This window comes from Neocloeon triangulifer, unplaced genomic scaffold (assembly GCF_031216515.1).
Source record: "Neocloeon triangulifer isolate White Clay Creek 2 clone unplaced genomic scaffold, ASM3121651v1 ptg000014l, whole genome shotgun sequence".
NCBI lineage: Eukaryota > Metazoa > Arthropoda > Insecta > Ephemeroptera > Baetidae > Neocloeon > Neocloeon triangulifer.
Window position 1 is genome coordinate 4,668,474 of NW_026775556.1, and position 27,973 is coordinate 4,696,446.

At 34.0% G+C, this 27,973-nt stretch overlaps 8 protein-coding genes across 15 annotated transcripts; 6 read left to right on the top strand and 2 right to left on the bottom strand.

The window, feature by feature from the left end:
- Positions 1-926: 926 nt before the first annotated feature.
- On the top strand, positions 927-2,931 carry LOC132199436 (phosphoenolpyruvate phosphomutase-like). Its single transcript, XM_059624139.1, has 5 exons — positions 927-1,040; positions 1,444-1,904; positions 2,331-2,528; positions 2,578-2,754; positions 2,805-2,931. Exons 1-5 carry the CDS (start codon positions 1,004-1,006, stop codon positions 2,910-2,912), a joined length of 981 nt encoding a protein of 326 aa, XP_059480122.1. The 5' UTR covers positions 927-1,003; the 3' UTR covers positions 2,913-2,931.
- LOC132199438 (syntaxin-1A-like) lies at positions 2,267-6,297 on the bottom strand. Of its 3 annotated transcripts, none has more exons than XM_059624141.1 (8): positions 6,074-6,297; positions 5,920-6,006; positions 5,752-5,851; positions 5,627-5,701; positions 5,013-5,275; positions 4,803-4,944; positions 3,096-3,202; positions 2,267-3,033 (listed from the first exon to the last, which is right to left on the bottom strand). In XM_059624141.1, exons 1-8 carry the CDS (start codon positions 6,116-6,118, stop codon positions 2,956-2,958), a joined length of 897 nt encoding a protein of 298 aa, XP_059480124.1. In that variant the 5' UTR covers positions 6,119-6,297; the 3' UTR covers positions 2,267-2,955. The 3 variants fall into 3 exon arrangements, with proteins under 3 accessions (XP_059480124.1, XP_059480125.1, XP_059480123.1); XM_059624142.1 differs by having other exon boundaries at positions 2,270-3,033; positions 3,096-3,206; positions 4,807-4,944; positions 5,920-6,003; positions 6,074-6,283; XM_059624140.1 differs by having other exon boundaries at positions 2,271-3,033; positions 3,096-3,206; positions 4,807-4,944; positions 6,074-6,282.
- LOC132199439 (uncharacterized) lies at positions 4,040-4,782 on the top strand. Its single transcript, XM_059624144.1, has 2 exons — positions 4,040-4,149; positions 4,207-4,782. Exon 2 carries the CDS (start codon positions 4,219-4,221, stop codon positions 4,636-4,638), a length of 420 nt encoding a protein of 139 aa, XP_059480127.1. The 5' UTR covers positions 4,040-4,149; positions 4,207-4,218; the 3' UTR covers positions 4,639-4,782.
- Positions 6,298-6,818: 521 nt separating the features above from the next.
- On the top strand, positions 6,819-7,928 carry LOC132200600 (uncharacterized). Its single transcript, XM_059626195.1, has 2 exons — positions 6,819-6,966; positions 7,061-7,928. Exons 1-2 carry the CDS (start codon positions 6,900-6,902, stop codon positions 7,825-7,827), a joined length of 834 nt encoding a protein of 277 aa, XP_059482178.1. The 5' UTR covers positions 6,819-6,899; the 3' UTR covers positions 7,828-7,928.
- Positions 7,845-27,962, bottom strand: LOC132200599 (syntaxin-1A-like). Of its 2 annotated transcripts, none has more exons than XM_059626193.1 (9): positions 27,691-27,962; positions 10,603-10,728; positions 9,650-9,749; positions 9,509-9,583; positions 9,259-9,447; positions 9,000-9,073; positions 8,788-8,925; positions 8,244-8,354; positions 7,845-8,184 (listed from the first exon to the last, which is right to left on the bottom strand). In XM_059626193.1, exons 1-9 carry the CDS (start codon positions 27,724-27,726, stop codon positions 8,008-8,010), a joined length of 1,026 nt encoding a protein of 341 aa, XP_059482176.1. In that variant the 5' UTR covers positions 27,727-27,962; the 3' UTR covers positions 7,845-8,007. The 2 variants fall into 2 exon arrangements, with proteins under 2 accessions (XP_059482176.1, XP_059482177.1); XM_059626194.1 differs by lacking the exon at positions 27,691-27,962 and adding an exon at positions 16,640-16,923.
- Positions 11,370-12,545, top strand: LOC132200536 (uncharacterized). The gene is made up of 2 exons (XM_059626058.1): positions 11,370-11,439; positions 11,869-12,545. The coding sequence occupies exons 1-2, from the start codon at positions 11,407-11,409 to the stop codon at positions 12,217-12,219; spliced, it is 384 nt and encodes a 127-aa protein (XP_059482041.1). The 5' UTR covers positions 11,370-11,406; the 3' UTR covers positions 12,220-12,545.
- Positions 16,644-19,442, top strand: LOC132200601 (uncharacterized). Of its 3 annotated transcripts, XM_059626198.1 has the most exons (8): positions 16,647-16,996; positions 17,061-17,208; positions 17,758-17,818; positions 18,206-18,316; positions 18,372-18,427; positions 18,570-18,648; positions 18,739-18,867; positions 18,920-19,441. In XM_059626198.1, exons 2-8 carry the CDS (start codon positions 17,156-17,158, stop codon positions 19,127-19,129), a joined length of 699 nt encoding a protein of 232 aa, XP_059482181.1. In that variant the 5' UTR covers positions 16,647-16,996; positions 17,061-17,155; the 3' UTR covers positions 19,130-19,441. The 3 variants fall into 3 exon arrangements, with proteins under 3 accessions (XP_059482182.1, XP_059482181.1, XP_059482179.1); XM_059626199.1 differs by lacking the exon at positions 17,061-17,208 and having other exon boundaries at positions 16,644-16,920; positions 18,920-19,442; XM_059626196.1 differs by having other exon boundaries at positions 16,942-17,208.
- On the top strand, positions 19,832-22,070 carry LOC132200209 (uncharacterized). Of its 3 annotated transcripts, none has more exons than XM_059625487.1 (8): positions 19,832-19,931; positions 20,102-20,266; positions 20,341-20,409; positions 20,502-20,700; positions 20,752-20,880; positions 20,934-20,989; positions 21,042-21,120; positions 21,472-22,070. In XM_059625487.1, the coding sequence occupies exons 2-8, from the start codon at positions 20,109-20,111 to the stop codon at positions 21,811-21,813; spliced, it is 1,032 nt and encodes a 343-aa protein (XP_059481470.1). In that variant the 5' UTR covers positions 19,832-19,931; positions 20,102-20,108; the 3' UTR covers positions 21,814-22,070. The 3 variants fall into 3 exon arrangements, with proteins under 3 accessions (XP_059481470.1, XP_059481468.1, XP_059481469.1); XM_059625485.1 differs by having other exon boundaries at positions 19,840-19,990; XM_059625486.1 differs by having other exon boundaries at positions 19,845-19,990; positions 20,105-20,266.
- Positions 27,963-27,973: the final 11 nt, after the last annotated feature.

Consider the following 27,973-nt stretch of genomic DNA (forward strand, 5'->3'; position numbering starts at 1 on the left):
TTTGCAGTGACCGTGAGCCGCAGCCGCGCTCCACATTTAGTTTTGCCACTCTGATTGAGATGGCGTGTTAATTTAGCCAACTGGAAGCGAATATATTTGCGACTGATTAAATAAAATGCTTGAGATAAACTCATACAATGATATACATACGTTAAAATTAACTCTCTAATTTTCTATAATATTAAAAAACGAATATATTGCAACTGATCAAATAAAGGACTAAGAAAAATTAAAAAATAAAAAAAATTCAAGCTTTAATTTTATTAAATATTTGAATTTTTATAATAATTTATGATAATGTATTTTTTGAACTTGCTTTATTTCATTATTATAAATCTTTTTTTGTAATTTTGTATATTTTCTTGAATAATTATACCTTTATATGAAATGATTGATTGAATGAAAGATAAAACCTATGGATAAGCGAGTCAATAGTTTATAATTCTCTCAAATAAAATGATACATTTGCCATAAATTCATAAAAATCATAATCATAAAGTTACATGAATAACAGTCATGGTTACACTATATGTTTAGTTATCATGCCATAATTTTTATTGTTTATTTGTCCATTGTTACAACACATAAAGCAAGATGATTAGATGAGCAGTTTTTGTAATATTTGTCAATTAATTTATAATTTTATAAAATATGGACAAAATTTTAACACAAAATGATAAATTCAGAGTGATAAGCTTTTAAGTACCCTGACTGATTGTGAGTCAGGGCTGACTCTTTAAAACTATGTAACCGGCTTCTCTCAGGTGGAGTTCAGGCTGCATTTTTTTTAATTGACAGGGGGCTCATGTTTGCACCAATTTTAATTTTTTTATATAAACTTTTTAATGAAAAGAAGAAACGGATGCTCCGAAACTTACATTTTGGTCACAATGCGAGTGGGTGATTGATAAGGACACAAACGCTGACCTGAGGTGACCCATGGGCGTTAGATTAGGTCACTTACGATTGGGCTGGCCACCAGACGATACTGGACTTTCCAACTATGAGCATCTTTTTGAGAAGCTCATCGTTACGCCAAGGTAAATAACTTTTAGTTTTATTAAAATAATCATGGTTCACAAACTATGGTAAATTTAATTGGTTTCTGCATTAATTTGGCGTACGTTGTATAAAAATTTAATTTAAAAAAAAAAGATAAATTAAAATTTTTCTTTTCAATTTTCATTAAACAAGAACTCAAAGGAGAAACACCATAAATTTTTAAAATATTGAACATAGTTATTGATCGTCGTTTAAAAAAAAATATATATTATCTGAAAATCATTCTTAAAATCCGTTTTTATCCCCCATTAAAAATTCTAATTAGTTTATCAGAGAATAAAAATATTAAATAAAATTTTCCATCCGTAAAATTAATTTTTTTTACGATCAATGTTTTTTCCATATTGGAAACTCAGTACTTAAATAATTAAACTTGTTCAGTGGCTCCAACCCATTCACGTCTGTTTGCATCTACTGCTGGGTCGCCACGCCGGACGTCCCAGTTGAAAGCAATGCTGCAGTCCAAAGACCTCTCCTTTCTAATGGAGGCCCACAACGGGCTGAGCGCAAAAATCGTGGCCGAGGCCGGTTTCAAAGGCGTGTGGGCGAGCGGCCTGAGCATCTCTGCGCAACTGGGCGTCCGGGACAGCAACGAGGCGTCGTGGACGCAGGTGCTGGACGTGGTCGAGTTCATGGCCGACGCCACGTCGCTGCCGATTTTGCTGGACGCCGACACGGGCTACGGCAATTTCAACAACGCGCGCCGACTGGTGCGCAAGTTGGAGCAACGAGGGGTGGCTGGTTGCTGTATCGAGGACAAACTTTTCCCCAAAACCAACTCGTTGCTGGACGACCGAGCACAGCCCTTGGCTGATATCAGAGAATTTGCGCTCAAAATCCAGGTATGATTCATTATTTATTTTTAGTGATTCTACTATTTGATGGGTTTATTATGGTAAAAAATTGCAGACGATTTTCGAATAAAATTAATTTTTTCTTTTAGATTTTCTAAAATTATAAATTTAATTAAATCATCTTTTCTATTCAAAAGATGAGTTTAAAAAACTTTTTAAAATTACTATCATCTTAAATATTTAGATAAATTTAATATTTAAAATAGCTTTATTTGATTGTTAAAAGCAGGTTTTAATAGTTTAAATCGTTTTTTGTCAACTTTAAGGTGGTGCTCATCGTCTTAAATCAAAATGCTTTGTTTTTATTATGGTAATTGGTAATTACTATACAGCAATTATGAAGATAAGAAATAATAAGTCACTAATTTTTTGAAACAATTTGAATTTATTCAATATCATAAAGAACTTGTTTAGGCATGTAAAGATCATCAAACTGATCCTGATTTTTGCGTGGTGGCAAGAATGGAAGCCTTTATCGCCGGTTGGGGTCTGGAACAGGCCCTTCGGAGGGCAGAATTTTGTGTCACAGCAGGCGCTGACGCCATTCTAGTGCACAGCAAAAGGAGCGATCTGGCCGATATTGAGGCGTTTATGAGGCATTGGAACAATAAAGTATAGAAAATTAATAATTAAGAAAATAATTGGAAATCATGTTTAAAAGGCACCAGTGGTTATTGTCCCTACCAAGTACTACAAAGTGCCGACTGAGAAATTCAAGCACGTTGGAGTGTCCACTGTGATTTGGGCCAACCACAACATGCGAGCGGCGACGAGAGCAATGCAGGAGACAAGTGCCAAAATATTTGAGCAACAGTCACTTATTAATGTTGAGAATGAAGTATTTTTGAATTTTTGTTACTTCTTGTCTACATTATATTATTTAAATAGGTTGTTCCAGTAAAAGAAGTTTTCCGACTGCAAGGCGACGAAGAGCTCAAAGAGGCTGAAGAGAGATACTTGCCTAAGGTTGAAATCAAGGAAGAAAAATTAGTTTAATAAATTTAAAGCTTTTTATATTTAATCTCAAAATGCGTTTTAATTAAGGCACAAGAAAAATCAAAACTAGAATGAGTATGATGACCACAACAACTGCTATAACAGAGCAAAAGATCTTTTTCTGTAAAATATAAAACAGTTTTTAGTTTATTTTGAAGAAAGAAAACTGCAAAACCACAAGACCTTGCGAGAGGAGGTTTGCTTTTTCTCCGCTTCCTGCACTTGCTTCCTTCCTTCAGCAACATAATCTTGCCCTTTCATAACGTGGACCTCTATATTGTCAATAGTTTCTCCCTGCGAATAAAGAAATAAAAAAATAGTTTCATTGAGAGAGATTTAAACTAGAAACAAAATATTTATTACTTCTGTTTTTTTATGCGCTGTTAACTTTTTAAATTATTGAGTTAATTTGGTTGTTTTTGGAAAGTGGCAAAAAAGTTCTGCCACTGTTTTTAAAACATCAAAAATTAGTTTTAGCAAAGGGGGTCCTTGAGAATTGTGTCATTGTCCTACTGATGTTAAATAAATATGTTTGAAACTACAAACTATCATATTTTTGGCACATTAATTTTTTTTTATCACTTGAGACTTTTTAATGACTCTTTTATAGCCATTTAAACAGATTTCAGTTGTTCTTTTAATTTTTATTTTATCCTAATGTTGTTACTTGTTAGTGATCAACAATATTTAAAAAATTAAATTAAAATTAAATAAAAATTTCAGATGAAAGATTTTATTTTTAGAAGAAGTTAAAATTTTTTTTCCTCTAAAAGAATACAAAGAAAAGTGGAAAATGTTTATATATCAAATGGAAAGAAGTTTGTGCCTAATTTATATTTTTATTAATGTTTTGAATAAAGAACAAGAGTAAAGAGAGTGAAATTTTTTGAATCGTATTCTAACATAATTATAAGAATATAATGCAATACAACATAGTTATAAAAAAAAAATGATTTTTCCCAGACCATCTACTAATCAATCTTTTTTTCAAGCAAAGGTTAATAATAGCGCTAAAAAATATCTTCTTTGTTAACAAAGAAACTGTCTAAAAACAGCAACGTCAGCTAAGCAGAGTGCGATGAAATATTCTAGCGTTGCAAAATAATTATCGCTCTCCGTAATTCATCCGCATTTAGAAAACTTTTATCTCGGAACAACTCTAAACTTATAAACAATTTCCTAGTATAAAAGAGTAGCCTCTCTCCCAGTCAAGTATAGTTGAACCATCAGCTTCTCAGTAAGCAAACAGCAAAAGAAATAGCCCTTCAGGTTCTAAATCTTTTCTTTTCCACAGAAACCAACAACCATGAAATTCGCCCTCGCCATCTGCCTTGCCCTCTGCGTCGCCTTCATCCAGGCTGACAACAGCTGCTCCTCCGACTCATCTTCCTCCTCTGGATCCTGGTCTTGCTCCTGCTCCTCCGACAGCTCTTCCTCCTCTGACTCCAGCTCCTCATCCTCCTCCGACTCGAGCAGCTCTTCCTCCGACTCGGCCTCTGGCGAACACAACGCCCGCGGATGGCACAATGTCCAGTGCAAGCACAGATGGGGCGAGCACGCCAGCTGGGAGTCCGAATCTGACAGCTCTTCCTCGTCCAGCTCCAGCTCTTACCAGTGCATCCAGTGCCAGAGGTCTGACAGCTCCTCCTCCTCATCCTCTGATAGCTGCTCCTGCAACAATTGCCGCAGACACGGTGTCCGCGTCAACCGCATTGGACCCCTGTAAATTCGACCAGCCCTCAACTGAAGACAATTTGCTGCTTTTCTATCTGACCGTGTTGTCTAGTATGTGTTACATTTCCATATCAAATGTGCACACTTCTTGTAGTTTCAATCAAAATAAATCTTTCTGAAATGTTATAGCTGAAAATCATCTCGCTTTGTTTAGACTTGCCTGATTTTGAACCAATAGTGAAATCTCAACAAATAAGGCGTGCACTTCGGCGATGCTCTTTTCCAACGCAATCAAATCATCGTGCCTGTTTTGAATATCCTCCAATTCTCTCTTAGCCTCCAAAGTTTGCAACATTATCTGTTTTTAATTTGAACTTGATTAAAAAATTCAAATTGTATAATACAAGTTGAAGTTGCAAAACATACATTTCCTGTAAAGACTGATTGCCCATTTTCGATCATTTGCTCCAGTTGATCTTCTGTCATTGATTCGCCACGTGACTCCCAAGACGTCCGCACTATTTTCAGTTGCCGCTTCAGCATCTCTCTTGATTTTTCTTTATGCCGCTCCTGTTCCTGATATAGAGATTCCATCACTCGCCTCAATTGCATCCCCAGCGTGCTCTCATGGACGGCCAATATTCTTGCAGAGGAGGACGTTTGTTGTGCAGGCATTTTGGAAGACAATGCTATTTAATTTAATGTTTGGTTAGTGCACTTAATTTATTTTTACTTTATAATTATAAAAAAATTGTGAGATTTTAAATAATGCATTGTAATAAATTTTCAGTAGTATTGTAAAAACAATTATGTGGAAAAAAAAATCATATTAATTGTAAACATTAATTTAAAAATATAATATATATTAAAACCTTTTTTCAAATAATGAATTTAAAAAATAGTAGTTACGTAGCAGTATTTTATTTACATTTTAAATGATCTTTAAATAATTTTATTTTATTTATACGCACCATTCATAAAGACCTTTACGTTTGAAAAATTTTCCTTAATAAATTAGTTAATATTAATTATCATATCACCTTTTATTTTTATTGAGGTTTTCATTGCCAGTGCTCTAGCAGTTTCCACAGCATTATCCGCCTGCATTTTAGACACTTTGCAAATATGTGAAACAAAATTAACTATAACTTCAAAAATAATTTACTTTCAGAGGGTCTTGGTGCTTCAATGATGGTACGGTGGATTAGGACGAGGTTTTTTACTTCTTTCTCAATTAATTCCAAATTTTCTCTTATTGAACTAACCTTAATAAATAAATACAGTTCATTTTTTTTAAAAGGCACCATTTAATATATATTTTTTTTTTTTTTACCTCTGCGAAAAACTCTGTCATTGTGCTTGGTGCGGGCTCTTTAGAGATTTGAATAAGGACGTCGCTCTCTGCGTTGTCGTTGCCCTGCTAATTTTATGTTAACAATGCAAACGCACCAATACAAAATTAATTCAATGACAGCAAATCTCGTTACCTCCTCAACCATGTTTTTCTGCAACTCGGCCAAACGGTCTCTCATTTTGCTGCTGTGAAGAAACGACTTTGTGTTTTGGTTTTGAGTTCTGCTGTGTGTGTGAGAGAGGAACTGCGAGGGCGCGCACCAGGAATGGACGTCCGTATTTTTATCTGGCCGCGAGCGCGCCTATTTATCAGCACCTGACGTCACTGAGTCATTAAACTGATAGTGATAGCACTCGAAAAGCACCACACCTCAACAACCCACACCATCTATACCTTCAAAGTTAAAACAATAAAGTGAATTTTGAGGAAAATATTAAGAATTTCCTTGTTGGTCACAATTGAATTTTGAGGAATTTAATTCATTATTGTCATTAATAGTAGATAAGATATTCCTTTTTTGCGTAGTCAGAGCGCTTAATTTTGTATTTAAATTTTAAATAAAGAATGATTTCTTTCTATAAAATTAATTTTATAATTATTTCTTGCAGCGTTTATAAATAGAATGCTTAATAGGCTTTTTTACTGTACTACCGTTTATATACAATAAAATTTCGTAAACATAAACCAATAGCAGAGTTCACAATTCGCTGTTCCTGTGTTTTTATAGCAGACAGTAAACATACACGATACGCTCATTGAAGAACCCGGTAGCAGCTTTTTTGATGAGGTGCGCGCTTTTGCTAACCAGCGTTTGCGTATAAATCACGAGCAAAGTACTACCAATGTTTCGTTCTCTTCAAACGTTTCTTATAGTAAGTACTCCGGAAAATCTTTCTTTATTTTTTGCTTTATTCAATTTTAAATGAAAGAAAACATTAGATTTAAATAGTTCATTCAAAATGCTGGTATATTACTGGCTTTGTTTTTTCATCGCAAGTCTGCTCAGAAGCCAGAAAGTTTTTGCAGGTTAAATTAATTTATTTTTTATTCAACTAGCTTAAAAATTTCAGATCCACTAGGAAATATTTTATTTAATAAGTTTTCAAAAAATCTGTTTCAGAAAGTTTGAGATGTCCCGCTATAAAATCGTCTGCTCGCTCATTCTCCTTGCGACCGTCGTACAAGCAGGTCATAACTTCCCACCACCTTTCTGCTTTGGCCCACCAATCGCCAACTCGGACAGTTCATCAGATTCCGGCAGCAGCAGCAGCTCAAACAGCGACTCATCCTCTTCTTCATTATCTAGCTCTTCGTCAGAAAGCTGCAGATGTGGACCCCCCTCGTCCAGAAGCTGCAGCTCATCCTATTCTTCTGATTCTTCTTCCTCGTCCAGAAGCTTCAGTTCATCCTACTCTTCAGATTCTTCCTCCTCGTCCAGAAGCTGCAGCTCAACCTCTTCTTCAGATTCTTCCTCTTCGTCAGACTCTTCCTCAAAAGGTTGCATCGCCGACTGGAGCTACTTGCTCTGCAGACAAAGACTCAACAGCGATTCATCCGATTCTCCACCGTCTATTTCTTGCCGGTGTTTCCGATGCAGAGACTCGGCATCAAGCTCTTCATCAAGCAGTTCATCGTCAGAAAGCAATTCCTCAAGCGACTCGTCTGAAAATTCGTCTTCCTCGTCGTGAAGACGTCAGAAGTTTTGGAACATCGCCAACGTTGGCAAAAAGTGCATTTTTCCTGACGAATATCCAGGTTGACTTGAGAAAAAGCCAACCCTACATCACCAAATATCCTATCATCAAATCACACCGCACCATGATCTTCATCCTGCTGCTTGAGTGCTATTTTGTCATCGCAATTAATCTCTGCACTGATATGAGTTAAAAAAAATATGTAAGGAATTCCACACAAATATTTTGTTTTATTTAATTTTTTAAACAATTTTCTTTGTCTAATTATCTTGAAAAAATAAAATTATTATAAATGAAAAAGTTCGTTGAACGCAAACTTATTGACTAGATTAGGAACCACAATTCACATAAGTTGCCACTTTAACATACACAATTAGCTCCGAACTGGCCGTAGGGTTGTGGCTGAAAGTGTGGAGCACCCAGAGGCGCCGCAATTACTCGTACTGCTGGTGCTTCCTTTGCTTGACGGCATTGGCACAACACTGAACACGATAATTAGGGCCACTATGATGAGTATCACAATCAGCACTGCTATTATGATGATCTTTTTCTAAAACATTAATAGAATAATTTTATTCCATATTCATATCAAAAATTTATATAAATTACCTTCCTGGCTTTGCTTCTGTAAACAACAGCTTTTTTCGTTTGCTTTGCTGCTTCGGAAACCGCCTCGCCTGCACTTAATACATGTGTTTCTATTCTGTCAATCATATCACCCTGCAAAGTTTAAAAAAGTTAATTATTAGTTAGAATAAATTTTTTGATACTTTATTTACATTTCTTGAAGTAAAAACAGGCGTATTTATGCAAAAAAACGCTGATTGTGAAAATGTTTCATTATCAAATTTCAAATTTGTTATAATGGGCATTAAGCATGTAATTTTTTTATTGTGTTATTCGTAATTGATGGGAATTAAAAAAATATGAAAACTTGTTTTTTTTTTCAAAATAAGACTTTGATTAAAAAAAATTTGTGTATTATTTTAAAAATATGAATTTTATTTCATCGAGCATTTAAGCGCTATCGTAAAAAAATAAGGTTAAATAAGTGAGCATCTTTAATTTAAACAATTAATCGGCGCTTTTATCACGTCCGTTCTTTGCAGGAGCTAGATAATTAATCACGGTCAAGAACATAAATTTTAATGACCTGGGTAGCCACGAGCGAAGCCATTTCAATGAAAAGGTCACGCAATTCCATGATGTTTTTCTCGAGTTTCATAATCTCTTTGTGGCGCGCCTCAACATCCGCCAGAGCTTGCCTTGCTTCCTGCGTCTGAACTACAATCTGTAAAGTATATGTGAAATTTATCCAATACAAATTTTCCCATTAGTTCACAAGGAGGAAATGGCAAAACTCACGTCGCCTGTGAAAACCGCAACGTCGCCATTCTCAAGCATTTTTTCCAGCTCATCGTCAGTTGTCTCCCTGTTTGCTGCAATAATTTTTTTAATGTAATTTTGTTTAGTCAAAAAAAAAAATTAAAATAATAATAAAACAAATCAGGGGCTTCAGAATAATTAACTTAAAATTTTATTCCTAAAGGAACGGTTTTTAAAGATTTAAATAATATAAAATTTCTCTATTTTTCAAATTTGCTGATTTTTTTTTTTTTTTTACCAATTCGCAATTGTCTGCGGATGCGTTCCTTGCAATCCTCTCTGTATTTGAGCTGGGATGTATTGTAAGCGATCAAGGTATCGGAGAAAACCCTGGACAGCGCCTGGTACTGCGTCTTCCTGATTCGCAATGTCGCCGAGGGTCGACCGTTCGCTTTCACCTCTGCCCTTGCGACGCTCTCGGCCAACTCTGATCAACAAATATTACGATCATTCACTGAACAAGATTACAATTTTCTGCAAAAAATAACCTTTCAGTGCAACTCGAATTTGGTTCGAAGTCATTTTGATTGCGGCCATTCTATCCTCCAGCTCCGTTTTTGCCACTTCATAACAAAAAAGAGTTTGTTAAAAATTGACGAGAATTTATTGCCAAATCAGGGTAGCCTTACGCTCGTCCGGCCTTGGCGACGAGAGGATTGTGCTTTGCAGACGGCGCATTTCTTTTGTGTGATTCTCGGCTGTTTCAATCCATGATCGCACGGTTTGTGCCTTTGAAAGAGATAAATTTCATAATTTATTTATTCACCATCTTTTTGTTGTAGTAATTAAACATATTAAATTAAACAATGACGCTTAAATCTATTTATAAAAATTAAGTGAAGATAATGTTATTTCAATGCACAAAAAGTATTTTTGAAATAAAAAAGTAATGCTTTTTAACTCATTTCATGATTTTACACATTTTTATGACAACAATCTAAATGATTTAAAATAACATGACATAAAAGCATTTTAGTCACTATATAAGTCTTGATCTTGCAAAACAGGAAATTTAAATTTAAAAAATTGTTATTTTGAAGAAATTTTTTGGAGCAATTTGAAAGAAAATTATTTTTAACTGCGTACTGTAATATTTTGCAACATGTTGGTCGATAGTACAATACATACGTTTTTAAGTGTCTCCTTTTAAAATTCGAAAACAGTTTGAAAGTTAAAATTAATAATTATCAAGGGAATATATAATAATTTACCACAACTCGTCCACAATAAACTGACTTCAAATATACACCGTTAAGAAAAAAGAAAATTCAAAATTTTTACATTCAAATGTAGGTCAGCAAAAATATAAATTAATTTCCAGCTTCTGTTGGATAACAAAAAAAAAAATATATATATAAATAATGCTTGATAATAATTTTCTTCCCATTTCTTAGGAAAAAAACCATAATATTTATTCAGCTTTGCAATAAGTTGTTGTCTAACTTTGCTGGTAGAAACCGCCAAGAAAAAGTAGTGCGAGCGAAAAATAAATAGCGAGGGCGCCTTCAAGGTTTGAGGAACCGCGGCGATTATAGCGATTTGTTTTATCGCTTTTGTGTTCTAATTTCGGCCAAGGTCTCACCTTGAGGAAGAACTTGTGCAGACTGTCTTCATTTTCCTCGTCCTCATCGATGTCGATGTGCTGCTCGTAGACGTACGGGTCGGTGACCTCAGGCAGCTCCCCCGCAGCCTCCAGTTCATCGCGCGTCTGCCAATCGCATTAACAATGAGTCAAAACGTGACACCAGCGTGCGTTAGTGTTAGTCAGGGCGCTCCGATTACTTTTAAATACTCCGAGGGTCGTGCAAGGAAATGCTCTTTGTATAATACGCACTCTATTATTATATTGTGGGACCAAAATAAATACACATATTAGATACGTTGTTCGCAAAGAGCGAGCGCTATTAGTTCCAGGCGTTAAGTTACTTTCTCCCTTTCAGCTTGATTATATCACAAGAATGGTTATTGTGTCGTGAGTGCAGCTCTCGCTGTATAAATGGAAAAGTCGTGCTGATAAAACTTACGGCATACCAACCATCGACTTACTATTAGCAAAAAACGTAAACGTGTAGAAATTTGATGAATTTTTTTAATTAAAAATGGAGAAATTAATGCAGTCCATCATTAATTGTCTGATTTCAAGTATTCAAGATTTTTTGTGATGTAACGCTTAATGAATGAAGGAAATGTGAACAAAGAAAATAAAAAATTAAACTTTGGATTATTCATTTTCGGAACGGAAGAGGTGATTTGAAGTATATAGGTTTAGTAGATTTCTGTGAATTGATAAAGCCTGTTGCTGCGTATTTTCCAACAAATTTCTGCCAACTCGTTCCTGGTTTAAAATTACAGACTTTCACTGTAATCAAGGAGTGGCCACGGAACAATGTCTGGGGTAGAAATTAGCCAAGCACCCATGGTAAGAAATGTTTCTGCTTAAAAGTGAAATTATTTCGTAGTATTTACCAAGGTCCGCGCATCAGCAACAATGAAAAATGATTTGATTGTTGTTTGAGCTCTCTGATTGGGTACAAGCAAAATTGTACCCAATCAGAGAGCTCGACAACAATCAAAATTTTCTGACGAGCGGACCTTGGTATTTACCAAACAAAAACATAATTATTTTCTACAGCAAGGGGATTATTTAATTCTATTCAGATTTTTCAAGGAGGTTATGAAAAAATTCAAAAGCTAAGATTTTCCTTTTAAAATTCAAATTTCCAAAATAATTTCATTCAGTCTAAAGGAAAAATTATTGAAATTCTGGTTGTTCATACGAGTTGCAATTAAAGTTAAATTACAAATTATTAATTAAAACCTTCAAGGATTTTCATTTTACTCAATCAAGCTCGAGGAATCGAACTGCTCGAGTTGGTACTTCGCGGCCGTCCTGGGCATAAACCTGGTCATGACCATAGCCGCAGGATTCATCCTCTGCATCCTGGGTTACCGAATTTATCAACGCACCAACATCGAGGACCAGTACGAAATCTTTGAAAACAAGGAGGATGGAGGCGTGAAGAAGAGAACCAACCATTATGAAAACTGTCAGAAGGTCCGGTACACTAAGAATGCTGACAGTAATGGCGAAATCATGGACGATGCCAACATCTACGACGTTCCGCGGGATGTGATGGAGCCTGACAGTGAACTTTACGCCAACGTCAGTGGCAATAGAGGAATGAACAGGTTCAAATAATTTTTATTAATGTTTCACCGGGAATTTCCTGAATTACACCTGCCACTACGCTAACCCTTAAATTCTTGAGTGAAATTCATAATTCGCATATTAAAAATAAATTTGAACTAATCGTTTTGGTTTTCATTGAAAAATATGTTATTATTTTAGCAACTTGCCACTTCTCTTTCAATAAACACAATTTTAATTCCGACAAGAAAAATTAATTTTTTTCAACTCAATATGTTGCCAAAGGATGAAGTTTGCATACGTGCAATGTTATATTAAAAAAATGGCCATTGTAGATGAATAAAATAAGTGGTAAAATAAAGAGAATAATTTGTTTTAATTTTTTTATTAGAGTGAAACTGATGTAAGTTTATAAATGACCGACGACACCTACCAGGGATTTTAAGGTGGAAATCGTAAAAAATGAATAAAACGAAAATATACTAACTGAAAACACTTACAACTTTGTGCCAAAGGAAACAGTGAAGGAACATGGCAGATTTTAATTCAAAATAAAATTGATTTTACTACAAAAGTCACAGAAGTGAACTTTTTACGGCAACAAAAAATGTCTGCACCGTTGAAAAAATAAATAAAAATTCAAGAACTTCTGAAATGCTGAGAGGAAGTGTGCAGTACAAAATAACTTCCTGTTTACTTTTTGAAATTGGTAAAATTCCATTGTCCAAGTCTCTCTTTAGCACATGGGGGGCATTTTTAGGTTAGAATTTGAAACGCATGAAGCACAAAATTAGCCCTCGGCCGAGAAAATCGTCACTAAAATTGTTACACAAAGGCTTGAGTTCTTTTGGTTCTTTTTTCACATTTGTATTTTAATGAATGCGGCGCGTGTGTGTGCGTTGGTTATTTCCATGTTGGACGGCCTTGCGAGTCGGTGGCCATGCGGGAAGGATAATTCACCTGCTCTGCAGCTCGTCCATTTATTATTATTTTCCTGGTGCGTACACCTTGACGAGTATTGCTCGATAATGAACTTGATTTCGAGTCAACAGAGAAATTCGGTCTGATTGCGTACGGCCAGAATTAATTACATAAACCGACGAGGCGCGGCGTTTGTCAGCCTTGGATTAATTCAAGTCGACCCCTCTCACTGAATTTGTTACATTAATCATTCGTCGTTGTTTTCGATTTTATATGACAAAAACATAATTGTATAATATGAAGAATTACATAAAACAGAACACATGTAAGATGAGTATAGGAATATTGCAATAAACTTTCAACATAATATTGAAGGTTGTAATACTCAACTTATATCTATAATTAATATAGCCACGCCAGAAGGAAAGAAATTGTTTTTTTTTACCCAAAATAGAATCCGATCTAATCTTCTATTTTACATATATTTTGCTACAAAATAAATAATATTAATAATAAAATTAAAATATTAAAAAACCAAACAAAATTAAAAAAAGAGATTTAAAATTACTATAACATAATTTAAAATAGAAATTTATTAATGTAAAAATCTTTTTTTACAACTTTGCTATGTTGAAATTTTGTCCGTCTTCAATATTTCTTAAAGCCTCTGTTGATAAGATTTTAATCGCTTAAATGCGTCAGGGGTGAGCTTTGAATTAAAGTTGAGAAATCATCATAAAGGCGTTTAGTTTAAACTGAAAACAAATTTTAATATGTTATGGAAGCAAACATGTTGTCTTGTGTCGAACAAAGGATTTGGGTTAAAATTCCAAGCACATAATTGTCTCTGTTGTAACGAGAGGAGATAAAGAGCGCGCACGTGAGCATTGTCGTCAATTTGAAGAAAATGTCACGCGTGGTGCACTTGAGCATACAATTTGTTATTTACACTCCACGGTGACTAATAATTAAACAAGAGAGAGAATTCAGCAGAGAGCCGCACTAGAGAAGTTAGTCACAGTGTCGAATGTGAGCGACCATAATCTAATCTTATCTGAAGAAAAACGAGACTTTCCATTGTGCTCTCTGCGCCAAGTCTCTCCAACACAGTCTTCATCGCCTTAAATCGTTATTCATCGCAAAACAATGCAGTTTCATTAGATAAAAATGAATATATTGTTTAAATTTTCAATTAAAAAAAAAACGAAATTAACTTAACTGTGTTTAGATTATTGAAGTATTGGAAGTATTTAAGGTAAACAATTATAAAAAAAGTGATATATAATGGAGAATTCACACAAATTGATTAATGACACAGTTAATATAAACGAGTATAAACGCGTTGTTTATTTGGCTACAAAAATATGGACGTATCGATCGTAATATTAGTATTTCTACTCTCTTAATTTCGTCCAAGCTGAAAATATGTAAGCTTTGGGGATTTCAACCTCTAAAATTAATTTTGTAAAATTTCGTTTCATTCTTTATTTTCACATCATAGTTATACAAGGGGATTATTTTCTTTTTACTTGCAATCACTTGCAATATTAATATATTTGTGCACATTGCAAAAAAATCGCAGCTCAATCAAGTCAACTGTGGTTTTAATATTTCATTTTAAAATTGAAAATTATTATCGTAATTTTTAAGTGTGATTGTTGTTCAAAATTGATATTTCATCTCCTCTTCTTTAATGTAAATCTGTGGAGAATCTTACTTTTATGGAAGCAGCTTGCTTATATTTTCTGGATTGAAAAAAATAAGAAATATATTTAAATTTAAAAAAGAGGAAAAAGTTACAATTATGCTAACCAAACTTTTTAATACAATTTTTTTCATAATTTTGTAAAAACGTCTGTGCTTATTTACATTTTTCGTACGCCCTTCAACACTGTACTTTGACAGTCAAGCTAATGGAAGAGAAAATTGAGACACTTTTGAGTGACGTAACGCCTGCACTGCTTGCCAGGCGTGAATATTTCCAGGTGAAACTCGCCAGCAGAATGAGTATGTTTACAGTGTGCAATGGAAATGCATTGGATTGTGACAAAAACGCGAGCAAAGACGGAATTGAGTAACGCTCTTGAAATTGGACGCAGTCGGCGGAAAAAAAATATGAGAGAGCGAAAAAAAGAGAAGCCGTCTTGTGTGAGATGAGATGCGCGCACCGTGCGTGCTTCCCCGAATCGAACCAGAGAGAAGAGATGGTTATTTCGGTTTTTCGATGTTCTGCACGTGACGAGCAAATTGGCTCTCAATTACACACACAACGTATATAAAGAGACAGACAGACTGACTCGTTATACGGCAGTTTGGAAAAAAGTAGTTCGTAAAAATGGATTGTTCACAGTGGAAAGATGAATCTGTGCTGGAAATAATTCGTTTTGTCTGACGACTGACGGAGAACTGAACTGTTTTGATGTTTTTTTGTGTGGGTTTATTTATCAAACTGTATCAAACTAGGGCAACAATAATTGCTTTGGTTGGAAAATTGTAAAGAATTATGTGAATATTATTTATTTCAATAATACAAGTATTTAAATTATTTTAACAAAAAATTAATTATTCAACGTGGAAATCTGAGGCTGCATTGCAAGAAAAGGGCTAATTATTTGTAAACGAAATCAAATTAAAATATCTTAAAGATTCAATCAGAAATCTCAATGCCCTCAAAGCATTTAAAAATAGAAATAATTTATGTCTTTTCAAAATGAATTTTTCTTATTAACACGCTGCCAATAGAAATTGCGTGATGGACTATCAATTAAAAGCAATAAGAATACAATTAATATTCATTAATTTTATCAAGTAAGAAAAATTGATCCAATTTTAAATTTTGAATCAACTCATAAATGCATTTTCTCCCTCCATATATTTCTGACGTTAAAAGAAAGTATAAAGTCGGATTAAAATTTTTGGAGAACTTAAGATCACGTTTAAAAGAAAAAATATTGTTCAAATTTCTTGATCTTATAAAAACAATGTGGAATTTTATTTGGAACTTAATTGCCATATGTTAATATCAGTACATAAAAAGTTTAGAAACATAATATTATGTATTTTAGATATCAAAATTATAGCATCTTGAATATCATAGTATATAAAATTTGATTTAATTTTGAATTTTGTAAATGGAAATGGAAAGTTAATTTTATTAAAATTTATTAAATCCTTTATAGAGTAAATATAACCCGTTGCAAAAATATTTTTGCAGTTCAAGCCATTCATTCTCCTTATTGTAAAAAGAGAGCAATTATTGGAACCTTTTTAATTTACTTTTATTCAAAACGCTTTGGTTAAGGAAATATATAATTAAAGAATAAAAAAAAAAATGACGCACATGAAGCTATTAATATTTAATAATAATAATTTTTATAAGATCTGACATTATCTGTACTTTTATTTTGAATATAAATTTTTTATGGAAGAGAAATCATTTTAATTTAAGGGAGGAACAACCAATTTCATATACAAAGAGCAGCCTTGACTAATAACGAGAAACTATTTTTGTTATCATTATTTAATGATTAGGAGACTTTGAAGGACTTACGGCTTGCAGCGCTTTGAGTCTATCTCGGACCATAGTGTTTTCCAGTGGCTTTCGGTGTGTTTGCGAAAAGTGTATCAGCAAGGAGCGAAATAGGCTGGCCGCGTGACACAAAACGATCGCCGCATATTAAGCTCGAGCGGAGGAAGAACGAGAAGGAAAATCAGGCCGCGGGCGTGTTTACGTGCGCGACCGACAGTCACACACTCGGATGGTAGTGAACACCGCGAACTGAGCAAGGGCCCTGTTATCACTGGCCAAGTGCAGCGCACACAGTGAGCTAGGTGAGCGCCGAGCAGTTTGAGCCGCGCCATTCCCCCACCTGTTGCCGCGGTGCTCAAACGTCATTATCTCTCGCGGGTGACTCATTTTATTGGGTTTTATCACTTTTTACCATGTTTTATGCCCTTTTTATCATGCCCAGCGCTGCCCGCAACTTTCCAAGCTTGCATTTGCTCGAGAAAAGCACGACCTCATTTTCAAAAAACGCAGAAGGGCCTTCCTCACAAAACATTTACAATGTTTTTGAAAAACTTGATTTTCGCATTTGTTTTGGTACCGGTAATTTGCAGGTATTTTGAATCATTTTATTTCGTGCAATAATTATTTAATTAGTGAAAAAAAAATATATCAGCTGATTATATAATAATGTTATTATTGTTGCTTCTTAGACCACTGCTGTATAATTACATTGTTTATACATACAATTATTGAAAAAAATTGATTTAGAGAAAGAAAATTTGTGGACAAAGCAGCAATCACTTTAATCATCTTGATATTTTAAACGCAAAAATTTATAATTTAAATAATTTAATGGCACTAATTTAAAATATTGAGTGAATAATCTGGATTACAAAATAAATAATAAAATGATTTTTTGATCTGGTTTATTATATTTTATTAATTAATATTATTATATTAAAATAGATTGTATTAAATTAGAACGTTAAGCAATCTTAAGATTTTCAGCAAACATTTACTTGTTCTTTAAAATAAAATAAATTAAACTGATGACAACACTATGTTTTTTAAATTTAGTTGCACAAAAACATTCTTATCAAGTTAAAATCAACGCGGTTAGAAGGAAAAAAATAATTTGTATAATTCCAAACTTTCTTCAGACCCAAGGAGAGAAAAATAAGAATGGGAGTGTCCGCCGAAAACTGTGACAATGGTCGAAAGGTCAGCCTCTCATTTTTTTATAATATACAGTCCTACACAAAAATTTAAGGTTCAGCTTCAGCAAGATTCATTAAACTTTGCACATAGAGATTGGAAATATGATACTCTCTAACTAATAATTTATAATTTTTAGAAAAAAAATAAGGAGATCCTCCCTCATATTTTCCACGATAATTTTCTTTTGAAAAAAGCGTACAAAATAAATAATATTATTGAACTGTTTCAAATATAATCTAATTTAAAAATTAAATCTATATATTTTGGAAGTTGTTCTGGCTAATTATTAACTTGCATAAAATTCAGTTTCTTTTTGTGACTCAACTTTTATATTTATTATTTACCTTCAAAAATTGACTTCTTTTTTTTCAAAACTTTAAAAAAATTTAGAATCTCCATGTAGACTGGGACCAAAGTAAAGTGAACTACACATGCTACGAGAAAAACCCTTATCCCGTCCTAGCCGCCGCTCCAGTTGAAGAATGCTTTGAGAAAAAGAGAGTGAGTGAATTTTGAAGCGTTTCGGTTGGCAGAATTTTATCAAAGCAATTTGCAGTTCAAACATAAATGCATGAACGTGCCGATTAGCTACAATGACTCAGAGCCCGTTTAGTAAGTTATCGATAAATAAATATTTATTTCACAATAAAACCATAAAATCGGGAACTGCGTCTGACATAACATTTTTATTACACTCTTGATAAGTAAAATAGGCTGGATTGTATAATTTATCAGCTGGTTTTCTTTTGCAAAGTGGAAATCACAGACCTTTGTGGGCAGTGTATGGAGAATACAGATTTCTTCCCCCGCAAAGGTGGCTGCACAATCTTGAGGTAAAAATTATTTCTTATTTTCAAAACATTATTTTGTGGAATAACTTAAAATGTATTTAATTTTATAAATCTAATGCTTAAATTTGACAGCATGGAGGAATCGTGATGCTGTACCACCCATGTGCATATTCTTCTGAAGTTGAAAAACTTCGTCAGATAGTGAAAAAGTGCAATTCAAGGCACATCATTACTGCCCACAATCTTTTGCCCGCAAAAACTGTATAATATTGAAACCATTTTTATGGCATTTTATATATTTCCCATTTTAAAGCCTCTTGCATTGATTGCTTATGGATGTCGGCGTTACATGTCGCATTTGGACAAGGAGGGCGCAGTGAAATTCATCCAAGATCACGCACACAACGCAATCGAGAATAATGAATTTAGAGAAGGCCAGTTTGATGTTTCTCTGATCGAGCCTTCTTTGAACCTCTCACTTAATCTCATTCACAACAACACTGACTTGTGCGTCGGAATGTGAAACTGATCTCAATCAGTGATTTGTAAAAACTCAAATAAAAATAAATTCACTACAAATTTCATTAATAAAAAAGAAATCATGCAACCTCAAAAAGATATAATTTCAAATATTTTCTATAATAAATTCATGTTTTTTGTTTTAGATTTAAAAGAAAATTAATATGAGGCTCTTAAATTCACTTTTCATCTAAAGCACTAAAAACCTGCTGCAACCAATACAATTTTATTTTTTGTTAAATATCAAGACTATTTTATGCCTTCTACTGAGAAATTTAAATAATCGCTCATTATTACAATTATCCCTTGGAAAAGGAAGAGATTACAAAAGTTTATTTGTGGATAAAAACTTATTTTAAGTATACACAATTATACAAGTATTAACAACGATATAATATATATAAAATTTAAATTAATAAAAAAAATTTTCCCTGGTTTTTTATTTTTACAACTAAATTTATAAATTAAAAATACCACTGTTTTTATTTTATTTATAAATTTGTAAAAATTTTCCTGAATTTTTTCTTTATCGCTTTGACAATTCAATAATATTTCAACCAATCTTAATTAATTTTAATTGTTCAAATATTTTTTATTTACAAGGTGAGCGACTGAGCGAGCAAACTGACAAATTATGGTAAATTAATAATCGAGAGTTGCTTAGTTCCCCGGCCGGATTTGAGATGTCTCTAGTCCCGCTCTTTGGGTCGAAAATTGTAATTTTCTTTGCTACGTCACAACAGGGCTGGATCAACACCTGGTTTCTCTGAAGCTGTTTTTGTGGCAAGATATAAACCCCAAACTAAGTAATTTTGAAAAGAAAATATCAATGGACACCGATTTTTATCATCTTTAAATTAAACTGGTTTGGAAAAATTATAATTTAGCCGACAATGTTTTACATTAAAAACTAGAAGAGCAAAACTTTATTGTTTTGACGAGCTGTCAAACTCATGTTATTTTTTCTTAATTCCAGCAGAGCAATGAAGCATCTCTTGATTTGCTTGTTATTTTTCAAATTTATCTGTCCCTGGTCGACGGAGGCCGTCGGAGTCTTGACAGAAGAGGAAGATCTCGAGGAAAATAATGGGGACTCCGGCTGGGCAAGCTTCGAGACCAAATTTGGGAAACTGATCAAAAGGTTTATTTAAAAACACTGCATTTCTATTTGCCACTTTTGTTTTCATTTTTGGCATGCTTTTTATTTTATTGAAGATCTCAGCTGTCCTCCTCTACTACGGAAGAGGCGTGGACGGGCAGGTGGATGCCCGAGAGAACCAGCACGTCAGTATCATTTTTATTAATTTAGGCTTTTTTTATTTTATTTAAAAAAAAATAACTTCTTTTAATAATTATGTTCATTAAACTGCCATTAGGAAAAAGCCTTCAACATCTGAAGAGCCATGGACTGGCCGATGGCTACCAGAACAAACAACCCAAAAGTTCCATCAGGCCCAAGTAGCCGAAGGTGGCCAGTTAAAAAGTCAATTCTCGCCAAACTACAAGGAAATCGACCTGTCCTACCTTCGGTCAGACTCCATGGGCAGACCGGACAAGGACTGTGATGACGGAAAGGTAGAAAGGACTTGGTTGGGAAAAAGCTTACTTTTAATTGCATTTTTATAGACCAATATCACAATTGACTGGGACCAGTCTCCGATCAACTTCACTTGTTACAATCCACTTCACCGATATGAGCCAAACTACAAATATCCGGCAGAATTGGAAGAGGACTTAATTCCTCCAGCTTATAAAGTACTTTTTAATTTTGGTTTAACAATAATGATCAATTTTCATTTTATCAACAGGCTGCTCATCTTTGTATGGATTATCGAATTGACTACAGCAAAAATATCCCAACCTAGTAAGTTAATTTTTTTTTTTATAAATAAGTAAAAATTAAATTCCTTTTTCAGCGGAACACATCGACCCCTGTGGCCTAGGTATGGTGAATACAAATTCTTGCCAAAACAGCGGTGGCTTCACAATTTGGAGGTGAGATTGATATAATTATGGTTACAATTAACTTAAAAAAGTTTTCAAATTAACAAATTTAATGTTTTCGATGGAAATATCAATATTCAATTTTACTATCCAATGTCATTCAAATTGATTTATATGATTCCAAGTATTTGATTTTTTTTATGTATTTAGAGTGAGTTTGTACGTATTTTAATGCCAAATTAAAGAAATAACTCAAATTTTTCATTATACAATTTTAAAAAGTAAAATGCTGAATTAATTAATCTGTGAATATTTTAGAAGAATCTCTATTATGTTCAATTTTGAATCCATCTCTTTTATTCTTTTGAAATTAGAGAATAAAACTATAATTCAAATTTTCAGCATGGTGCAGTTGTGATGCTTTACCACCCATGCGCGCACGCAGTGGAAGTGAACCGAGTTCGAAAAATTCTAACCGGCTGCATCCGTCGCCACATTATCACCCCGTACACCCTGATGGAGGAGGATCGTCCGATTGTGTTGGTAGCGTGGGGCGCCAAACTGTCCATGTCCTGGGCCAACGCAGACATCATCCGAAACTTCATCAGCATTTACGCTTTCAAGGCGCCCGAGGGCAACAACGCCCGCGATGGTCAATTCGACCACATGCTAGAGGTTCCTGCCCAGGTTATTTCTGGCTCGGACTTAAATGATTCCAACATTTGTCCTGGGCAGTGGTTCTAGTTATTTTATTTCCCTTTGGTCTCTACTAAATTTCTTGCTTTTATCAAAGACTTTGCATTTGTTAACACTTTTGTTTGCTGGCTGTGTAATTGAAATTCAATGTTAATTTTAAATCTGATTTTTATGCTGGTTTCAGAAATGATGCTAATAATATTTTTTGTACTTAACGTAAAATCAGAATATTATATAAATTTAGCAATGATTTGTTTGTTTAATTCATGATTTAAGACAAAATATACAAGATTCTAAGATTAAAACTTGTTTGCTTAAAATAACTATGAAACACAACATTACAATTATTTGCAAATTTAGTTTACTGGTGTACAAAACGATACATGATTTGAAAAACATTTCCAATGGTTATAGAAAAAAAATAGATGAAGATTTGGTGTATTTAACAAAAATAGTGATATCTTCGATAAATTTTGTAATTTTTTTAAAAATTCATTACATTTTAAGGAAACAGCCTTGCAGTTATATCATGAGCCTACTTATAAATTCTATTTCTACCATCAGACTGATCCTCTTTGTGAAGAACGAAGACAAACAATTTGAGATGAAATCTTAAGTAGGGAGGATTAATTAGAGGCCGAAAGAAAAACCTGAGGGGATTTCTAAACAAACGTGCGGCAAAAAGGCTAATCAATCCTTCATAAAGGACAAGTAGGCGCATTCCGAGTGGCTTTTAGCATGTCTCTCTTATAATGAACTGAAATATAGACTTCAAAGCGCACACATATGTGCCTTTTTTCCAACTTGGTGTACATGTTGCCTGCTCGAATAAACTCGAGCGCGCTCGTGTCCCGCACCTGCCTCGATTCATCATTCGCGCGCAGCCCCCGACAACCCCTCCAACGCTGCACCCCCGCACGCTCATTGTCGCTCACACTTCAGGGGGTATCTCTTGCAGATTTTTTGTGAACACCACGGGAGAAAAAAGTTGAGCGGGCCAAATGTGTTTAAGTTTAGCAAAGTTGGCTCTTTAGAAATTCTTGGCGACCAGGTTATTATTTTTACTCAAGTACTCGTCGGATACTTAGTAGCAGATGAGCAGTTTCGGCAAAGGGCTAAAGGCGGCGAGGAGAAAAAAGAATTGTGTGTTTTCGTGACACACTCTGTTTTGAATGCGTCGGGGCCAAATACATCTTCGGTTTTTCAACCGCGTCGCTGCTTATTTCAAAGTCGATTTACATTGGATATAATGAGTGGAGGTTTTTTTATCAACTGGGCAGTTCTTAATTTTTATTTTCAGCTGACTTGTCTATGTTTACTTTTCTAAAAATCTGTTTCAACGTCTTAGTTTAAATTCTATTAATATTTTTTGGTAAAAATTTAAATATGTTATTTAACATTTCTTAAAGGCAAGTTTTTTTTTTCAGATTTTTTATCAATACATTATTATTTTATATTTATTTCCTCTTTTTACTCCCAACTAATTAAATGCTTGTTTATTAGTGAAAAATAAATTGAATTATAAAATTTGTCTTAATTTTTTCAAAACGTTTTTCATGTGAAAAATTTCACAAGTCACTCCACTTTAAAAATGGCATTTTTTTTGTTTTTAATTTGATGAGATGATTTCAATTCCAAAAATAGACATTTCTTTTCTCTCGGCGTAAATTTTTGAGCCGCAGAGGTAAAAAATTGAAGTGCTCGAAGAGACACGGCGAAGACTGAGCCAAGAATTGCTGCGAGTGTCTTTCACTGTCGGAGAGCGTGTGGGCAGCGAAGGAACGCGCGCCACCCACCCACACCCTCCTGCCATTATACAAATGCACGTTTTCAAGGGTTTTGTCGTCACACGTGAACGCAATTTGGCAATGGCCCGCTGCTTTTGCACACTTTTCTTTTGATTGGGCGCAATTACGCTTTGCTGCCTCTGCTTATCCCAACAGGCAGAGACAGATTCTGATGGCTTAGCAAACGAAATCCGCGCGACAAATTGTCAGTCTCACCTTGAGCATATTTTTTACAATCAAGGTTTTTCATGTGACAATTTCAGGCACATTTATTTAGAAGCTCAATTTATTTGCCATTTTAAATGTATTTTTCAAGTGGGTTTAGCTTGAAAATTTGAAGAAGAAAAAAACGCTCAATAAATCTTTAACTTATTTAAAGAGAATTTAAAAAGTTTCAAATTTTATTCATTTATTCAAAGAGTAAAAATTAAATTGAGGTTCAAAGGGCATTAAAAAAGAAAATGATGCTTTGTTTATTTCTAGAGGAAATTACTTATTCACTAAATGAATTTTTTTGGTAATTAATTGAGATTAGTAATGGATAATTATGCATAAGCAAGAAATACATATTATTATACATATTACATAAAGTGATGACTGACGAGAACTGCTTTTGCATTTAGATCTCTCTAAGGATACTTTAATTTAAGACATGCACTGGACATGCATTGCATTTGTCATATAAATTCATAGAAGTAAAAGTTTATAAGTTTAATAATTCTTATTATTATAAATTTTTAGTCTAAATAATTTGTTTTAGTTTTGCTGGTTGATTCAATTGAAAATTCTGTTATTTATTTTTATTTTTTGCTTCATTCATCAATTGCAAATTATAAAATCAAATTTTAATTATTCATATAAATTTTGACCTCTTTCACTTACGTAAATTTATATTACGATAACGTCAATCCACGTCAAAACCTTAATAATTTTAATACGACGCCGCCCCATATTTGCGAGCAACCCTTGCAAGAGCAGAATTATGTATAGCAAATAATGTGCATGCATCCAATATTCAATATCAACTTGGGCTGTCCTAGCTCTTTCTGATGGATTCATAATGTGTTTGTCAATACGCAAACTAACTCGCACGCGGCTCTGCGGCTGGTTGGCGTGAGAGACCCTTCTCGTCGCCGGCTTGCCAGCTGGGGGTCGATATCTATGAATAAGTGATAACGCATTGCTACTTTGTGGCCGCCCGCGCCATCAAGAACACGTCGACGTCGTCATCGCCGCGTCTACTTACTTAGATTAGCATGCATGTGGCTGCTGGACGAAAAAAACCGCTTCTTCTCACCTGAACGAGAAAATGACACAACCACACATAGGTGCCGCTAAAAAGTCGAACTTCAATTACAAGCGAAGAAATATGTGTGAAAATTTGATGATTTAATAAAAACCAAAAATTTTATGAATTTCTCTTTTCTTATATATATAATTTCAACAACATGAACAAGTGAAAAAACAAATTTATATTGAATCTTCCACGATAAAGTTTTGGACGCTGAAAGCAAGATATTCTTTTAAAATGTAGGCTTTCATTAAATTTACTGTTTGCTGATGGCGAATATATATGTGGTAGTTCTGCAAGAGTACGTTAATTTTTGTTTTAATATTTACTTATCAACCACCATTACAATTTGTCTATTATTTTAAGAAAATTTTAATTCACATTAATTTTGTACATTAGTTGAAGCAATTGCGATTCCTTTTCACTTTTACATTTTTAGCCTATTGTTAAATTCACGAAATTTTAAACAAATTAACAATATATAAGAAATGCAACGGTAATTTCTTTAAGACTTTTTTATTCTGTATATATGTGTTAACTTTTTATTTTCTTTTAAATTTATAAATTTAAATATCAATATTTGTCAATATAGATAAAAAAAAATTTAAAAAAGCAGACTGCGTGCAAAACGGAGTTAAGATTTGAAGAACTCGTGTAAAGGTGATGGAGATTTCTTGTTCGCGTCTCGTCTCGTGGTTCTCTCTCGCGCGTGCTGGCATGATTGCATACCACCCGCGAACAACGGAATTATATGCACCGAGATATATACCTAGTTAACTTTAATGACAGCAGCAGAGTCACCATTAAGGGAAACGTAGCGCGGGTAAAGCCCCCTATCTCGCTTTCAGCATCTGTACGGCCAAGACGCGATCTCATCTGAAGCAAATAAAAATCGGAGAAAGAGCAGAGAAGATCAGATTGAGTGTGCGCTTCTTATAAATAAAAAAATTTTAAAAGGCAATAGGAAGACGCCGGAAACCAACTGGAGTCCGAAAATGGCAAGAATATAGAATGGTTTACGAAAAATGCATTAATTAGTTATTTTAAAATCGAATTGAAACATGATTGAGTCAACTATTCACAAATTTTGTTTTGTTATTCTTGGTTCAAGAATTTAACTTGAATTCAAACAACGAAAATCCATTGTTTTTTTCTCAATTAAATTTTTGAGATTTTATTTTAAAAATATAACAAGGTAAAAAAATTAAACTTTTTGAGGTTTATTTACAAATTAAATTTGTATAATATTCCCACAAAAAAGGCCAAGCTTAAATTTATATGCTAAAATTAATTTATAATTAGAGTGTAGATTAAATAATTCAAAATATAATACATTATTGAGCTCAATATAAACTTCTGGAATTGCTATGAAAATTCTTTAATTGCAACGCTACATCCAATTTCCTTAAATGCTCATAAAGACAAAATTAAACAGTTGAGTAATTTAAATCTTGACTATTTTTATTAAATTATTTAAGCTTTAAACGAAATATAAAAATATATCCATATTTGAACTCGTCGGTCTGCAAATTAAAGTTCTTTTCTAGTTTCAAAACTTCCCAGGAGCATTAAATTGGTGGCCGTCGTGATGTGATTTTCGGCTTTAATTAGGCGACCGTGTCAGGCGGGTTCATTAACTGATGTGGACGACATCACAAATGGAGGTGCATCTTGTGTCTGTCTCATTCGACGGCGAGGACACGAGACGGCAGAGAGAGCAGGACAAATATAGATTCTGTGGCGAGAGAAGAGCAAGAAAAGCAGTTCCATACCTAGATTCCTCGCTCACTCAGCTGCCGAGGCTCGTTCGCTTCCTCGACGGCAGCCGCTGGAGTTTTTTACCGTCGCGTTAATTTTAATTGGAATGCGTGGCATGGGACGTAAAAGCAGCAGCGAGAGCGAGACGTGCATCCATGGGGGACTTGCGAGATATATATTTTATTCGCGCGATTTTTTTTTCTCACCAGCCCAAGGGAGGCCGGCGTGTGTCTTCGATTCGGCAGCTGCCGCAAAATGCCCCGTTTGATTCTCATCCTTTGCTTTATTTTCTATAAACTTATCCTTGCATTCAACCCCTCTCGATCGGCAGCAGCTTTCAAAGAAGCGCATTTTGTCGCGAACAATAATCGCGGGCATCGCGGGGGTCACGTTGCTATGTATGAAAGTCGTAAAAATCACTTTTCCCTTCTGCGCGCAGATGAAATCGAGAGTAATAAAAAGATGAGTTATGGAATGAGAAGTTGCTCTGATCCAACTATTTTATGCCTTATCAACATCATTTAACGCTTTATATTGTGGCAATGATTTTAAAAAAAAATTCATATTTATATAGTTGGTTTTGCTCGTTTATTAATTAAAACTTTTAAAATTTAATTATCTCTATAATTGAGAAAAATCTCATAATCAATAAATTATAAATTGTTTTCATTAAATTAAATTAGAATTAACCTAAAATAAAATTATAGATGCATGCTCTTTAATTCCAACATGTTCATTATATCAGATTTGATAGTTTCTATGTTACTATTTTAAATTTTTTAAATTCTTAGCAATTATCATAGTTTCCTTGATGTTATGACCATGAACTAAGATTTAAAATAAAAAGGCACAATATGGCATAGAAAGACCAAACAAAAAAATTAGTACAATTATTATATATTTTTAAGGGAAAACTTTCATTTTTATAAATTATGTATCTAGATGAAATATAAAGAAATTATTCCAAAAGCGTTCAATCGACTTTAATAAATTGGATAAATTGGGTGAAGTATGTAGAACAATAATTTCCTAATTATTCGTTATACGTTCGCGTGTATTTTTTGTTTATCATTTTCAAAAGGTACTCACCGATTTGTTGATTGCAGCCTGGGTCATCCATATCATGGTCTTCTATGATCCGAATACGGCCTTAAGCTTAAAACTCGTGGGAAAAGACGCTAAAAAACGTTGAGCCTTTGACCTGCCAGTGCACGTTGATCAAAGGTTAAGGCTGGCGGAATTCTGCACATTTCCCAATGTTTCGATCCACGCACAAACACAACAATTCTCAATAACATTTCGCGAGTAGCACAACGATCACCATCACAAAACCTGCGGCGAAATCAACACTGAATTCACTGAAACTGAAAGA